Below are 17378 nucleotides of genomic sequence, written 5' to 3' on the forward strand. Positions count from 1 at the left end.
AGTTGTATACAAATCATAGTTCATGATATGTCTACAGTACTTATCCTCCACTTCCCCCAGAGATGTCCCTTAGTCATGACTATGAATATATATGCATAGAAAACGTGTGAGGTTTTATGATCATGATGGATCCTCCTGTTTCTAAATTAATTTCTAATAAAAAGATTAATTTTATGGATGGAATTGCATGAAAATTCTTTTACCTTGTCCTTTCTACAATAGCTGAGCTTCACCAGAAGGAAGCACCACCCATTCGTCAACTTGCCGGTGTACCCTGAACAATATTGGCGTGGTGAGCTTCTTTATTTCTTTTTTCTACAAACTCTCTTATAACTAATTTTCAAATAATTCGCCCTAAATAACCCCCTCACCCGGAAAAAAATTATATATATACAGTACAAACCAAAAGTTTGGACACACCTTCTCATTTAAAGATTTTTCTGTATTTTCAGGACTATGAAAATTGTACATTCACACTGAAGGCATCAAAACTATGAATTAACACGTGGAATTATATACTTAACAAAAAAGTGTGAAACAACTGAATTTATGTCTTATATTTTAGGTTCTTCAAAGTAGCCACCTTTTGCTTTGATGACTGCTTTGCACACTCTTGGCATTCTCTTGATGAGCTTCAAGAGGTAGTCACAGGAAATGGTCTTCCAACAATCTTGAAGGAGTTCCCATAGATGCTTAGCACTTGTTGGCCCTTTTGCCTTCACCCTGCGGTCCAGCTCACCCCAAACCATCTCGATTGGGTTCAGGTCTGGTGACTGTGGAGGCCAGGTCATCTGGCGTAGTATTCCATCACTCTCCTTATTGGTCAAATAGCCCTTACACAGCCTGGAGGTGTGTTTGGGGTCATTGTCCTGTTGAAAAATAAATGATGGTCCAACTAAACGCAAACCGGATGGAATAGCATGCCGCTGCAAGATGCTGTGGTAGCCATGCTGGTTCAGTATGCCTTCAATTTTGAATAAATCCCCAGTGTCACCAGCAAAGCACCCCCACACTATCACACCTCCTCCTCCATGTTTCACGATGGGAACCAGGCATATAGAGTCCATCCGTTCACCTTTTTTGTGTCGCACAAAGACTCGGTGGTTGGAACCAAAGATCTCAAATTTGGACTCATCAGACCAAAGCACAGATTTCCACTAGTCTAATGTCCATTCTCTGTGTTTTTTAGCCCAAACAAGTCTCTTCTGCTTGTTGCCTGACCGTAGCAGTGGTTTCCTAGCAGCTATTTTACCATGAAGGCCTGCTGCACAAAGTCTCCTCTTAACAGTTGTTGTAGAGATGTGTCTGCTGCTAGAACTCTGTGTGGCATTGACCTGGTCTCTAATCTAAGCTGCTGTTAACCTGCGATGTCTGAGGCTGGTGACTCGGAGAAACTTATCCTCAGAAGCAGAGGTGACTCTTGGTCTTCCTTTCCTGGGGCGGTCCTCTTGTGAGTCAGTTTCTTTGCAGCCCTTGATGGATTTTGCCACTGCACTTGGGGACACTTTCAAAGTTTTCCCAATTTTTCAGATTGACTGACCTTCATTTCTTAAAGTAATGATGGCCACTCGTTTTTCTTTACTTAGCTGCTTTTTTCTAGCCATAATACAAATTCTAACAGTCCATTCAGTAGGACTATCAGCTGTGTATCCACCAGACTTCTGCACAACACAACTGATGGTCCCAACCCCATTTATAAGGCAAGAAATCCCACTTATTAAACCTGACAGGGCACACCTGTGAAGTGAAAACCATTCCCGGTGAGTACCTCTTAAAGCTCATCAAGAGAATGCTAAGACTTTGAAGAACCTAGAATATAAGACATATTTTCAGTTGTTTCACACTTTTTTTTAGCTAAGTATATAATTCCACATGTGTTAATTCATAGTTTTGATGCTTTCGGTGTGAATGTACAATATTCATAGTCATGAAAATACAGAAAAATCTTTAAATGAGAAGGTGTGTCCAAACTTTTGGTTTGTACTGTGTGTGTGTGTGTGTGTGTAAATAAATATATATATATATATATATATATATATAATATCTGGATAACGTAATAAATAAGTTACAATCAAACTAAACCATAGTTCTGTCCTGACCACCGATGGCCATTTATCAGGCACACATCTAACAGACCGTCGGAAAGTCAATTCTATTTTTACGATTTCTGTAACTGCAAACTGGGGGGAAAATTAGAAGACTTAATAATTTTAGCGCTTTTTTTTTAAAACATTACCTATTATTAATACCCCAAAAGAAATAAGTTATACAAGATAATTCCCATCTGACAGGAGCAAAATCTAATATTATAGTGGTAGTCATTACACAACAAGTGGGGGGAAAATGCAAAACTGAGCAGGTTATTAAATGGATCCTTGATAAAACAATACTCAAATTGATCATAAAACATTGTGCAAAAAGGTGGCCCAGAGATGTAGCTAGCAGAGGAACAAAGCATGTGTCCTTCAGGTCTATATTAGTATGTTATCTAAGCTACTAATTAATCATCATTTATCTATACTGTACAATTATTTGGATGCAAACCTATTCAAGATTAAAATGAATATGTCACCAGATTTGAAAATGCAGGCTGCAATGGGTCTCGTGCACCTGATGAGACTGTTGGAATGGCTTTGTTTCTGTTATTAAAATGACCATTTTATGAGTCCAGCTCAAGACCTCATTTATATATACATGTTTTACCAGTGATTTTCACGGATAGAACACGTACCCATTAAAGTTTAAGGTGCTACTGCTATGGCCATGTTTTCTTTGTGGACCATGGGTCAGTAAAATAAAAATCATGGAGGCATGCCCCTTTTTCATCCGAGTCATGGATCAAAATTACTCACACAATAACGGAGCCTGTGAAAATCATGGATGGCATCTAAGTGCAATTTTAAAAAAATAAAATGGAAAAAAAAATTGCTGATTCAACACTGATAAAAACTTGGAGCCAAAGCGCTTTCACGTACGATAAAAATTACGAATGTCTGACTAAGGTCTAAGTTGAACTTTTAATCTGCTCGTTTTAATACAAGGGCAGGAAACTTAAAAAAAAATTATTAACCAGCCATTCAGACATGGATTTTCACAGTAAGCACACAAGCCTCATCAGGTGTAAGAGATCTGTTTACGAATATATGCAAATTGTATGGTGAAATCAGGTGACAGGTTCAGTTTAAGGGAGAGAGTACTTTATCACATTAATATAGAGAAATTGTGTTTACTTCACATATTTTTCCAATTTTATATTATATTTAAAGATTAGAAACAATTGAGAGTAACAAACCAAGGGACAGTCAAAATTATTTTTTTAACAGAACAATAAAAAGGTTTAGCCATTGTATCGCTACAACCTGCATACCCGCTTGCTGAAATAATTCCTCGGTGACCTGTCCCTTATTCTCCAGCTCTTACTGTAGTATACATTCACTTTCTATGGCAATTGTATTTGTGAGTACCGGCACGGCGCACTTCAACAATCCATTTGTGAAAATCTTCATTTACTCTAGTGTTGGTGTTAAAAGGCTTTTCTGGTTTCAGCTGTGTCCCCAGGTGCACTTTGATGTAAAAAAAACAAACTGCGCTTTACTATTTCCACTGCTCTGTTCACTGGACTGTACTGCGATGTCAGCCGTGTGCAGTCCGATGGACGCACACAGAGACAATGGAGAAATTAAAGGGACAACTACTAGGACAACCCCTTAAACTAAATGCCACGCCCCCATAAAATATAAAAACCTATACTCCCCTCCCGTGCCGCCCTTGTTCCCGCGGTGCCGGCGCTCACTTTCTCCAGGGCTGTGATTGTGACCCAATCAGCGCTGGCATCACGGTCTCTGCATATTCTCTCTATTGAGATTAAAATGGATTGGTACAAAAAAAGCATCAAAATGGTTTCCTCGCCATAACTTACATTTTTATGCAGAAAAGTCGCGTGTGAACATATCGTTGTGGTTTTATTGACTTCTCAGTTGACGCTATATTTGTATTTCTCAGTACCTTATCCATGTGTAATAATCTCCAGGGTCCGAAATATTATGTTTGAGTATCACATATACGGTATGTGTCCCTATGATTAATCTGTCACATGTAACAGTGTTGTCAGCTACATACTATATTCACCAGTTCTGTTACAAAGTACATGGGGACCATTACAAGCTGCGGCTAGGAGGTTCAGACTATCACATCAGCACAGGCTCCCACTTTGGGTCGGGTCACACAAACGTATAAAAAAAATAAATCACTCAGTTTCTTCAGGAAGGTGGGACGCTTTTTCTCACTTATCCATGTGGAGTCTATTTTTTACTCAGCAGCTATTAATCATTCTCAGGACCACTTACAGTTTCCAATGTTACAGGACTGTAACGTATCCATAAATATCGGATGCTACATTGTGTCTCCGTATGGCATCTGATTCTTTTACGCACCCATAGATGAATGGGTGATTCAACTGATTTACGGAAGAAACTAAAGAATGCTGCGATTTTTTTTTTTCACACGCAGATTCGATCAGTGAAAAAAAATCTACACTGCCCCATTGAATAACATTGGTTCGAGTGCTGTCCGTTTTTTCCAGCACTCAGACATAACATACGATCTTTTGAATGACTGCTTATTGTATTATTCTAACTTTCTCCTTAAACTTTTGACCTAAAATTTTTTATAGCCAGAAAGACCTTGGATCTTGTGAGGACCACTGACTACGTAGAACAGATCCAGGTATACTCCAGCGAGGGACAATTATTGGACATCTTAGGCCATTGTTATATTACATTTCAAAAGTAAGGCGAGAACGAAACAAAGCCGTATTTCGTATTAGCAGGGAACCAGTGTAAAGACTTTCAGAAAGACAAACTACAATATATTGTATAAACACTAAAACTGAATCGCTCAGTAAAAAAAAACAAAAATTAGGATCATATTTTATCATAGGAATCTGTCAACAGATTTTTTCTATGGAATCAGATAGTAGCATGTTGTAAGCCTGATTCCAGCAATGTGTCACTTACTGGGCCACTTGATAGAATACCTGTTTTTCCATGTGTAGATGTAGCAGTGCCCAGAAAGCTGAGCTCTGTATATCCGCGCCCACACCCCCGATTAGCAGCTCTCTGTGCACACTGTATATTAGCAGCAAGCTGCCAATCAGTGGTGAGGACGGGGTTATACAGATTAGCCTGACTGCAGCACCTAGTCCAGCAGTAAATCTCCTACTGATAAAACACTGATTGTATTGAAAGTACAGCAGTCTGTGAACCATGTGGCCAAGCCTGGAATCAGCAGTCATATAATAAATTATCATACAGCCTTTTTTCTTTGTGCATTAAGGTGTTTTACTGGTTTAGAAAGCCAGAATTCTGAGTGTAGAGGAGATCCACTTTTCTGATTGTGAACATTTATTGCTTTCAATAAAAACTGCGCAATGCTTCATGTTTAAAAAAAGGAATTCTACAAAGGGGTCAACCATTCCTCAGAAGCCTACCTATCAATGCCAGCTGCTCTTGTAGCTCGTTGATTTCTACTATTTAGCAATGAATTGGTAGCAATAAATACAATCACCGCTCATAAACTTAACTAGACTGATGGGGGAGCTTGAAAGAAATATTCCAGCAAATCTCGCCGTATCTCACAGAAGACGTAGGCATCTCTTTTCAAATCTGTCTGAATTTGTCAGAGCAAAAGATTTGTTTTACCTCCAGGGAAACATTCCCCAGTAAAACTGTCCCTGTGTCAATGGAAGCATGTCCCCCTATCCCTTTTATGCCTTTAATACAGTATATCACATAAATAGCATGTACACAACCATTACAGAAAGGTATCAGATAAGATCCTCATCCCTGAATCCATGAATAAAGGAGCCAGTGATCGATGAATCCACTTTCTGCCCAAGGTCAAACCTGCGGACTCAGCTCTGCACTAATATTTAGCTGGTTCACTTGGCTTATTTTCCATCCCTGTCTGACATTGATCAGACGTTGATTCCATACAGTCTGTGGTAACAAGAATTAATTATTATATGTGTATAGATATATCCACAATCCAACATGGCTTACTTTCTTGAAAAAAGTACATTAAAAGTCAGATCTGACATGGCTTCTTACACAGTGAACTCCTCTATTGTGTTGATCATGTAGAGACCCTTATATGGCCGACAATCACAACTCATCCATTTCCAGGTATATGTTAAATCCGTTCGCAGTAGTCCTTGGGTCAGAAATCCTTGTGTGGTTGGGTGGTAGCATCTCCGCTGTGTGGCACTTGTGCTGGGCATCTTCATGGCTCAGAGGTAGGATGGGTTCGGTTTTTGGATCCTTCTTATCATAGTACAAAGCCCACAGCAAGGTGATGGTGAGAATCATAGCGAGGATCTGGGTAACCCCGATAGCGATCCCAAGGAATCTTAACACTTGCAGTTGCTTGGTTCCTCTCAGGAAGCCATACATTTTTCTGCTACAGCCCTACAATAAAATTAACACAAACAGTTAATAACAGTAAAATTGCATATTTTAACGCAGACGTGGCAAACTTAGTGATATCACAGCAAAAAGAATATGGGTCCGAAACGGTTAACAATACCAACCTGACCATAGATGAAGCAGGAAAGATTTTATTGTATGAAAAAGATCTAAAACCCACTTTTCATGATACAAAACAGCTTCTTAGTGTTTTAAAAATAAAAAGTATATTAAAAGACAATTGAGTCGTGTCTTAAATTTTAACTTCCATTTTGCTCTTCCCCAAGTCAGAAATATGGAGGGCAAGGTGTGTGTCCTTTAGCTTTTAGTCTACAACTTTAACTAATATATTGGAAAAAGATAGGAAGAGGTGTCTCTGCCAGACAATCAGTCCAGAAGAAAATTCACTGGTGACCACACGTCAACCATGTCCGTTTCATAGCACAGGCGATGGTTGTGACCAGGAGGGTGACTCGCTTTACTGCAGCCGTAATAAGGTTGTGACTCCTCCTATGTAGCCGATGTAAATGTGCAAATTATAACCAGATATGCTCCCGGAAAAGTATTGGTACATATGCCTAATGCATCCATAGGACATAGTGTAATTTTGCCATGTAGTGAACAGGTATGCGTCCAGATGTCACAGCATAGTGGATGGGATTTCAAGAAATCCCATGCCTACTATGTGTCAACAGACGCCCGTGGCTCACCCGCGGAGACAGACATGCGGTGCACCTTTCCAGACCACCGCATGTCAATTTATCTTGCGGAGACGCGAGTCTCTGCAAGATAAATTTCACCTGTACAATGTATTGGACGTGGTGAATCTGCATGGTTGAATGAGCACATGCAGACTTACCTGTGTTCAATAGCCGGTAGCGCTTTGGACACAGCAGACATGTGCTGCGGTCAAAGCGCTGCCAATTACTGACCATGTGTACCTATTCTTATATATGCAGGCAAGCTGACACTAATTTTTGGTATGCATTGGCATTGCTTTTTATTTCATAGCAGACTGGGTTTTCAAGGTGCATAAATAAAAAGTATAGATGCATACCCACTCACTATTTTCATCCTTGAGTACTGTTTTATAGTATATATTATGTATATTGATTGCACTTTTAAATTTAATGATTATTCAATAAAATATTATTACTATTTAACTACCTACTGTATATGCTCCTTGTGTACTCCTATTATCTATGCATACCCAATTAGTACAAAAAGGGGAGAACCCTATGTTAGATCCCATTCTAACAAGCCATAAAACTTCCTGCTGTATGCTTCCAATAGATGGCTCCCAGGGGTGTCATCACTAACTGACAGAACAGGACAACCTTAATGCACAAGTTCCTCTTCCACCAACTCATGGGAACTGCTATGGGGATGGTATGTGCCCCATCATATGCCAATATGTTCCTGAGTTGGTGGGAGGATCAATTTGTGTTTAATGAGGATCTTTCATTTTACACTAGTCACATTTTACTTTGGGCATGTTATATAGATGTTTTCATTTTCTGGTGAGGCTTTGATTTTGTCCACATTCTCAACAACAACGAAATTGGGTCTCAAGCTTACCCATGAGATAAATGCCTGATGTATACATTTCTTAGATCTTACTCTGGATTGATGAAACTGACAAAACTTATAGAAAGGAAACATTAACTAATAGCTTTTTCCATTGGGATAGTTTCCATCTGACTCCCTTAGGCCAGGAGCACACGGTCCAGAAGTAGCAGTGCTTTGGACGTAGCGCATGTTCGCTGCATCCAAAGCACAGCCATCTACTGAACGCACGTGAATCCGCATGTATTCACTGAACCATGCGGATTCACAGTGTTCAATACACTCTATTGGTCAAATTTCTATTGTGGAGACTAGCACCTTTGCAGGAGAAATTAATGTGCTGCAGTCTGGAAAGATGCACTGCATGTCAGTCTATGCAGGTGAGCCGCAGGCATTTGTGGATGCATAGTGGACATGGTATTTCTTGAAATCCCATTCATTATGTTGTAACATCTGTCCGCTTCAAATCTGACACTGTATAAGTACGCAGTGTTCGTCCCGCAGCAACTCAGGATCGTTTGCACATACCCTTAAAGAAGGGTATCCCAACCGGGCAATATTTAAGAGCAATATGAAATTGCCCAACAGAAGATGAATTTTTATAGGAATCCTATATAAATGCTTTAAAGAAAGAGGCTATCCCTATAAACCTCTTAAAAAGCTTTTTATCATGCTGTACATACGGAGAGAAACCAGCTTTTGTAAGCAAAAAAACCCTATCAACAAGCTAAAGATGAACACTAGATTAGACATATCGGTACTTTTGATCACGGTGCGTTTGAAGTCAGCAGTCAGATGAGTAAGCACTAGTATCTCCTACAGGAAGATAATGACTCGAGAGACAAAATTACCAAATATCCTACTGTTACATACCGCAGAGGACCAAATTTAAGAAATATGCTTCTCTCAGGCCATTTTTTTCAGTCATGAATGCAAAATACAACTGGCTAACAAATAAAACTACAGAAGGTTTAAGGCTATGTGCACACTTTGCAGATTCCACTGCGGATTTTTCCGCAGCGGAATTGCAAAATCCGCAGTGAAAACCCATCGCGGTTTTTACTGCGGATTTATCGCGGTTTTTACTGCGTTTTTTTCTGCGGATTTTCAACTGCAGTTTTCTATTGGAGCAGCTGAAAATCCGCAGAAAAGAAGTGACATGCTGCGGAATGTAATCCGCAGCGTTTCCGCGCGGATTTTTCTGCAGCATGTGCACAGCGTTTTTTGTTTCCCATAGGTTTACATTGAAATGTAAACTCATGGGAAACTGCTGCGGATCCGCAGCGGTCAAATCCGCTGCGGATCCGCAGCAAAATCCGCAAAGTGTGAATATAGCCTAAATGTCGTCACTGTAAGGTGTGTAATTTTATTTTAACAACTAAACAATTTTAAAGTCCTAAACAATCTAAAACATTTAATATTAAGGACTTCATCAACTGTACAACATCAGGTATCATTTATGTAGCCAAATGCCCTTGTCCATTTCTATTTGTTGGCAAAGCTAGCCAACAAAGTCTGCTGCAACATATTGGATCTATTACAAGTAATCATGACACTCCAGTGTTACATCATATCTAGACCCTCTGGCTATAAAATTTTGGGGTATCCCAAAATTTACTCTCAAACCGAGGAAGGGTAACTTTGACCAACTACTACTAATATTACTACATCTTACAGTGCACATCTTTTGTTTGGCCCAAATTAAATGAGCTAGATGTCAGTAAAAGGTGACCAATACAGTCATCCAAACCAGAGTCGCCACATCAGCATAAGAATTCACCAGTCGGAAGGCTGAACATCAGCATGATGCAGCTGCTATGCTCATCTAATCCTAGAGTGTGACATCAATGTGAGGCGATTAATGATGAACAGTCATCTCTCATTTGAGGATGTGAAACAGCTGGTATGTTCACTTGGATGTGTGTCACCGTGACAAGAACCAGCTTTATCGCTTACTATAATGGCGTACCATGACACCCTTTACATCTTATATTTATGTGATATGATTGGTTAACTCTCTCATTAGCTGCAAATGACAGCACCAAGTATGTGGTTTCTTCCAGCACCTTTGATACGGGGATGTGTCTGGCTGGTCGCCATTCATGCCAGTGTCTCATCCCCTGATGACACCGAACATGAGGTGAAACATGTTGGAGTGACTTGTGCATTAATGTTTGGTCCTGTTCTGCCAGTTAGTGATTATACCCCAGGGTGCCATCTATTGATAGCACACAGCTGGACGCTTTCATAAAATGTATAAATAAAATGCAGATTAGGGACATTTTTATCAATACTCTGTATGTATTTTAATCAATTTCATAAATGTTAAATCTTATGGCTTGTTAAGAGTGGGATCCAACATGCCGTTCTTCCCTTTTTGTACAATTTGAATATATCCCTCTCTCAAGTCATCTTTTTTCCTTTTGTTTGTCTTTAATTAACATACCCAATTAGCCACAAATGCCACTGTATATCTAGAAATTGACGCATCTCAGCCGTGCATTTGAGACCTATGCTGGATCGATCTAACACATCTCTCCAATGAAAAGCGCAAAAGTAAAAAGTTAGCCTTAAACCATATGCAGACGTTCAGTATTTGGTCAGTATTTTACGTCAGGATTTATAAGCTAAAACCAGGAGTGGTGACCTGTTTCTATTATACTTTTCCTCTGACTGTTCATCTCCTGGTTTTGGCTTACAAATACTGATGTAAAATACTGACTAAATACTAATAGTGTGAACGTGGCCTTAGAGTGAGGATGGGCTGAGCTCTTGTGAATTTACAAAGTACAATTTTCTAAATGTTCTGGAGGCGGAGAGGATATTGCTAGACGTATAACTGCTCCAATACCGATGTTCCTGCATTACATTCAGATGACTTAGTATCCAGTTGCATAGTAAATTGTGCCATGTAGCTGTCACCTAAGGGCCAAAGTTGCCCACAACTGCAATATATGTAAAGCTTTATTTCCCCAGTATTCATTTAGACAGTGGCTAGTAAAAACTATTTATAAGCGTCCTTGTTATGACTTAACCTTCCAGCAATGTAAATACCGTAATATTATAAATAATCCTTGGAAACTGTATGAAAATACTCATGTACTGGTCAACCAAATAAAAAATGCATGAAATAAAATAATTAAATAGCACAGATTAAAAAGCAGAGCAGAATACATCACAGAAACTACAGGGCAATTCTATTTCAATATTTGGAAAAGAACAATAAACACTGAATTATCTCCATTTATGAATACTGAGCTCTAAAAAGCCATAAGGGAGATCACTGCAACAATTCGAATATTAAATTCAAGCCTGAAAAATCTTGTTTCTGAGCAAGCAGTAAGACCTAAGCTCCTAGACTTCTGCCAGGAATGGATTTTCTATATTACTTCCATTATTCTATTATCCTATAAAGTCAGCTCTGCGAGGAATCTAGATACCTTATTGTATTATAAATTGAAGCGTGTCATCTATTTGTTTGTAGTATATAAACACATAAGTGCGGTTAATCTGCATTGTCTTGTAGTATCACGTTGTTTCCATCCAGGACTTTTGGTGTCCTATCTATAATTAGATCTTAAAATTCTCAGATGAGTCTCTTATATGTAGCATCATTTCTTCTATCCTCAAGTGTATCTGGAATTGCTAATAAAGCCAGTTACAAACAGCAAAAATATACAAGATTGTTTCTGCAACTGAGAAGATAATTAGCTAAGAGCAGTTTCCCCGAACATGGCTGTTGTGTTATCGAGGTGAATGCTCGCTCATCTTCACTGTAAATGTTAGTATTTCTTATAGGATAAATAGCAAATATTACAAGGCCAGAATGTGGCCATCCCTTCTAATTACCGTATTTTTTAGACTATAAGATGCCCTTTTTTCCTCTATAAATGTGGAGGAAAATGGGGGATTGCTTCTTATAGTTTGGATGTACTGGCTCTGGCTGTGGTGCGGTGGTGGAGGAGCGACAGCGGGGAGGCAGCGGGTCACAGAAGATGGAGCCGGCTGCTGAGGCTAACTCCTGTTCCCGCTGCTACAGAGAAATTAATATTCACTGCATTACACGCCCATGGGAGTGGAATCCGGTGAATATTCATTTATCTTAAGTAGGGAGGGGCACACGTGACCGCTGGCAGCTGCAGGAAGGCTCCGACTGACACTGTGTTTGCTATTAAAGAGCTATGAATACTCACTGCTCTCCTGCGCACAGTCCCGGCGTGCAGAGCAGTGAGTATCCGGCAGCTGCCCTTTGGCTTGCTACCTACGACCCATTCTTGTCTGTGTCACAGCTCGTTGCCCTTGCTTCCCTGCACTGACTGAGCGCCAGCTGGCCGTAAAGCACAGCGGTGACGTCACGGCTCTGCTTTACGGCTGGCGCTTACACAGTGCAGGGAAGCAGAACGCAGGGAAGCAGAACGCCGGGGGACAGAAAACGGAATGTAAGTATGTAGTGTTTGTTTTTTTTTACATTTACACTGGTAACCAGGGTAAACATTGGGTTACTAAGCGCGGCCCTGCGCTTAGTAACCCGATGTTTACCCTGGTTACCCAGGGACATCGGCATCGTTGGTCGCTGGAGAGCTGTCTGTGTGACAGCTCTCCAGCGACCACACAGCGACGCTGCAGCGATCGGCATCGTTGTCTAGATCGCTGCAGCGTCGCTAAATGTGACGGTACCTTAACACTTGTACATGGCCAGGCTATTACTTCATTAATGAAAAATTTAATGTTTGATTTGATGTGCACATGAGACTGTAGCTCTGAACCCTCCGCCACTCCAGTTCTATTCCCTGCCCAGCGCTCCCTCTTCCTGCTTTAGTGACATCCTCTATACTTTGTGACTTCAGGCAACGAAGCTATATGGTTTAAACCAAGATAAGGAGACGGTTGATACCCAAATATAGACTTAAATAAATATCTGTGTCATATACATTCCAAGGAGACAACACAGCGAATCAGAAAAAGAAAAACTACCTGAACAAAAAAATCAATAGATAACAAATTCCATATAACAAGCTTAGTTTTATTTAGTTGAGACACCAATAGGGACAGGAATGTTTAAAAATACAGAGAATGACAGGACGTGGTAAAAAAAACCCCACAAAAAACAAAAACGAGGGGAGCAGGTCAACACATACAGCACTAATATATGTAATTAATATATTCCATATTCAAAGAATGGAGAATTTACCCATAATATGAACAGTAAATGATATACAATTTGAGCAGTTATTTTTAGTGATAATCACCTAAATGTTGTCATATGAGTTCATATTACAAAGTATAATCAATAACCATCAAGTGCAACATTGCAATAAAAAAAATGCATACTGCGTTTGGTATATCTCCATGAGAGTAAAAGGAGGGAAGTAATACTAACTGGAGTTCATGCTGCGTGTGCTGATGCTGCCACCCCACACACCTACGTGCGTTTCACATGTTGCTTCATCAGGGAGCTATATGGATATATAAATTATTTGGGATGTGAAATTCTGCCAAGTTAAAGTTTTGCTATGGAAGTCAGCTGGGTTTTGTAGTTGGAAGAACATTTCCTGAAAAAATGGTGGTGCCAAATGTAAAGAATGGCTATTGATAATAATGAAGCAGTTTTTCATGGTTTGAGCTGGAGCTTAGTTCTGATGAAGGGAAATATGCTCATACTTCCATCTTTTCAGCAAAATTTTGAAAAGGGTCCTTTCTTGATGTGTCTTAATGTGACAAAGACGACCCAGGAAAACATACTCAGAAGGGAGGTAAGAACATTTCTAAAACAATCCACAGTGAGGAGATTGGAACAAAACAAAATCCTCTAAACTGCATGCTCGCAAACGCCAGAAGCCTGACAAACAAGATGGAAGAACTAGAAGCAGAAATATCTACAGGTAACTTTGACATAGTGGGAATAACCGAGACATGGTTAGATGAAAGCTATGACTGGGCAGTTAACTTACAGGGTTACAGTCTGTTTAGAAAGGATCGTAAAAATCGGAGAGGAGGAGGGGTTTGTCTCTATGTAAAGTCTTGTCTAAAGTCCACTTTAAGGGAGGATATTAGCGAAGGGAATGAGGATGTCGAGTCCATATGGGTTGAAATTCATGGAGGGAAAAATGGTAACAAAATTCTCATTGGGGTCTGTTACAAACCCCCAAATATAACAGAAAGCATGGAAAGTCTACTTCTAAAGCAGATAGATGAAACTGCAACCCATAATGAGGTCCTGGTTATGGGGGACTTTAACTACCCGGATATTAACTGGGAAACAGAAACCTGTGAAACCCATAAAGGCAACAGGTTTCTGCTAATAACCAAGAAAAATTATCTTTCACAATTGGTGCAGAATCAAACCAGAGGAGCAGCACTTTTAGACCTAATACTATCTAATAGACCTGACAGAATAACAAATCTGCAGGTGGTTGGGCATTTAGGAAATAGCGACCACAATATTGTGCAGTTTCACCTGTCTTTCACTAGGGGGACTTGTCAGGGAGTCACAAAAACATTGAACTTTAGGAAGGCAAAGTTTGAACAGCTTAGAGATGCCCTTAATCTGGTAGACTGGGACAATATCCTCAGAAATGAGAATACAGATAATAAATGGGAAATGTTTAAGAACATCCTAAATAGGCAGTGTAAGCGGTTTATACCTTGTGGGAATAAAAGGACTAGAAATAGGAAAAACCCAATGTGGCTAAACAAAGAAGTAAGACAGGCAATTAACAGTAAAAAGAAAGCATTTGCACTACTAAAGCAGGATGGCACCATTGAAGCTCTAAAAAACTATAGGGAGAAAAATACTTTATCTAAAAAACTAATTAAAGCTGCCAAAAAGGAAACAGAGAAGCACATTGCTAAGGAGAGTAAAACTAATCCCAAACTGTTCTTCAACTATATCAATAGTAAAAGAATAAAAACTGAAAATGTAGGCCCCTTAAAAAATAGTGAGGAAAGAATGGTTGTAGATGACGAGGAAAAAGCTAACATATTAAACACCTTCTTCTCCACGGTATTCACGGTGGAAAATGAAATGCTAGGTGAAATCCCAAGAAACAATGAAAACCCTATATTAAGGGTCACCAATCTAACCCAAGAAGAGGTGCGAAACCGGCTAAATAAGATTAAAATAGATAAATCTCCGGGTCCGGATGGCATACACCCACGAGTACTAAGAGAACTAAGTAATGTAATAGATAAACCATTATTTCTTATTTTTAGTGACTCTATAGCGACAGGGTCTGTTCCGCAGGACTGGCGCATAGCAAATGTGGTGCCAATATTCAAAAAGGGCTCTAAAAGTGAACCTGGAAATTATAGGCCAGTAAGTCTAACCTCTATTGTTGGTAAAATATTTGAAGGGTTTCTGAGGGATGTTATTCTGGATTATCTCAATGAGAATAACTGTTTAACTCCATATCAGCATGGGTTTATGAGAAATCGCTCCTGTCAAACCAATCTAATCAGTTTTTATGAAGAGGTAAGCTATAGACTGGACCACGGTGAGTCATTGGACGTGGTATATCTCGATTTTTCCAAAGCGTTTGATACCGTGCCGCACAAGAGGTTGGTACACAAAATGAGAATGCTTGGTCTGGGGGAAAATGTGTGTAAATGGGTTAGTAACTGGCTTAGTGATAGAAAGCAGAGGGTGGTTATAAATGGCATAGTCTCTAACTGGGTCGCTGTGACCAGTGGGGTACCGCAGGGGTCAGTATTGGGACCTGTTCTCTTCAACATATTCATTAATGATCTGGTAGAAGGTTTACACAGTAAAATATCGATATTTGCAGATGATACAAAACTATGTAAAGCAGTTAATACGAGAGAAGATAGTATTCTGCTACAGATGGATCTGGATAAGTTGGAAACTTGGGCTGAAAGGTGGCAGATGAGGTTTAACAATGATAAATGTAAGGTTATACACATGGGAAGAGGGAATCAATATCACCATTACACACTGAACGGGAAACCACTGGGTAAATCTGACAGGGAGAAGGACTTGGGGATCCTAGTTAATGATAAACTTACCTGGAGCAGCCAGTGCCAGGCAGCAGCTGCCAAGGCAAACAGGATCATGGGGTGCATTAAAAGAGGTCTGGATACACATGATGAGAGCATTATACTGCCTCTGTACAAATCCCTAGTTAGACCGCACATGGAGTACTGTGTCCAGTTTTGGGCACCGGTGCTCAGGAAGGATATAATGGAACTAGAGAGAGTACAAAGGAGGGCAACAAAATTAATAAAGGGGATGGGAGAACTACAATACCCAGATAGATTAGCGAAATTAGGATTATTTAGTCTAGAAAAAAGACGACTGAGGGGCGATCTAATAACCATGTATAAGTATATAAGGGGACAATACAAATATCTCGCTGAGGATCTGTTTATACCAAGGAAGGTGACGGGCACAAGGGGGCATTCTTTGCGTCTGGAGGAGAGAAGGTTTTTCCACCAACATAGAAGAGGATTCTTTACTGTTAGGGCAGTGAGAATCTGGAATTGCTTGCCTGAGGAGGTGGTGATGGCGAACTCAGTCGAGGGGTTCAAGAGAGGCCTGCATGTCTTCCTGGAGCAGAACAATATTGTATCATACAATTATTAGGTTCTGTAGAAGGACGTAGATCTGGGTATTTATTATGATGGAATATAGGCTGAACTGGATGGACAAATGTCTTTTTTCGGCCTTACTAACTATGTTACTATGTTACTATGTAATGCTCCAGTGCACAAAGCTGGGTTCATAACAGTCTTACTAACTTTGGTGTAAACATCCTATACTTATAACCTCAGACTTCACCGGATAATATATATTAGTGTCAGTATCAGCTTCTAAAATTAGTTTCTGCAGTGTATATCCCTAGCAGACAGTTTATCTAAGATTTCTTGACACTTCAACAAGGCCAGAATTGAAAGACTGGCAGGGGATTACCCAAACTTTTACTCTTCTACTGCCTCTCTTTTCAGCAAGTCTCTATGCTAGCAGCAAGATGGCATAGTCTTTAAGCAGAATATGAGATCTATTAATATAAAAATGGATATACGGTAATCTTTGGCTGAATAAAGTTTAAGAAGCCCTGACTTGTATTCGAAGCTTCCACGGACTGGGCTCTGTCTGTTATGTCTTTTTATACGTGCATTACAGTTCAGCATCTATATATTTATCCTCTTTATAGCACATTTCACAGTTCCATTAAAAAAGTGGAAACTATATAAATACTATTAAGAACAAATTCTACTTCACTGCCATAGAAATCCTAAAATCACAATTAAATACATTTGTAAAAATCGAATGAATTGCAATAGAGTATCTACTCCTCATAATTCTCAATTGTAAAGACCTGGATGGCAAGGATG

At 39.7% G+C, this 17378-nt stretch overlaps 1 protein-coding gene across 1 annotated transcript in view; it reads right to left on the reverse strand.

The window, feature by feature from the left end:
• Window positions 1–1969: 1969 nt before the first annotated feature.
• The window catches only part of TSPAN12 (tetraspanin 12), a 332545-nt gene continuing 317136 nt past the window's right edge, over window positions 1970–17378 (reverse strand). Inside the window, exon 8 of the mRNA XM_069764867.1 lies at window positions 1970–6464. Coding sequence (XP_069620968.1) covers window positions 6162–6464 — 303 coding nt within the window. The 3' untranslated portion in view covers window positions 1970–6161. The remainder of the gene's footprint in view (window positions 6465–17378) is intronic.

This window comes from Ranitomeya imitator, chromosome 4 (genome assembly GCF_032444005.1).
Source record: "Ranitomeya imitator isolate aRanImi1 chromosome 4, aRanImi1.pri, whole genome shotgun sequence".
NCBI lineage: Eukaryota > Metazoa > Chordata > Amphibia > Anura > Dendrobatidae > Ranitomeya > Ranitomeya imitator.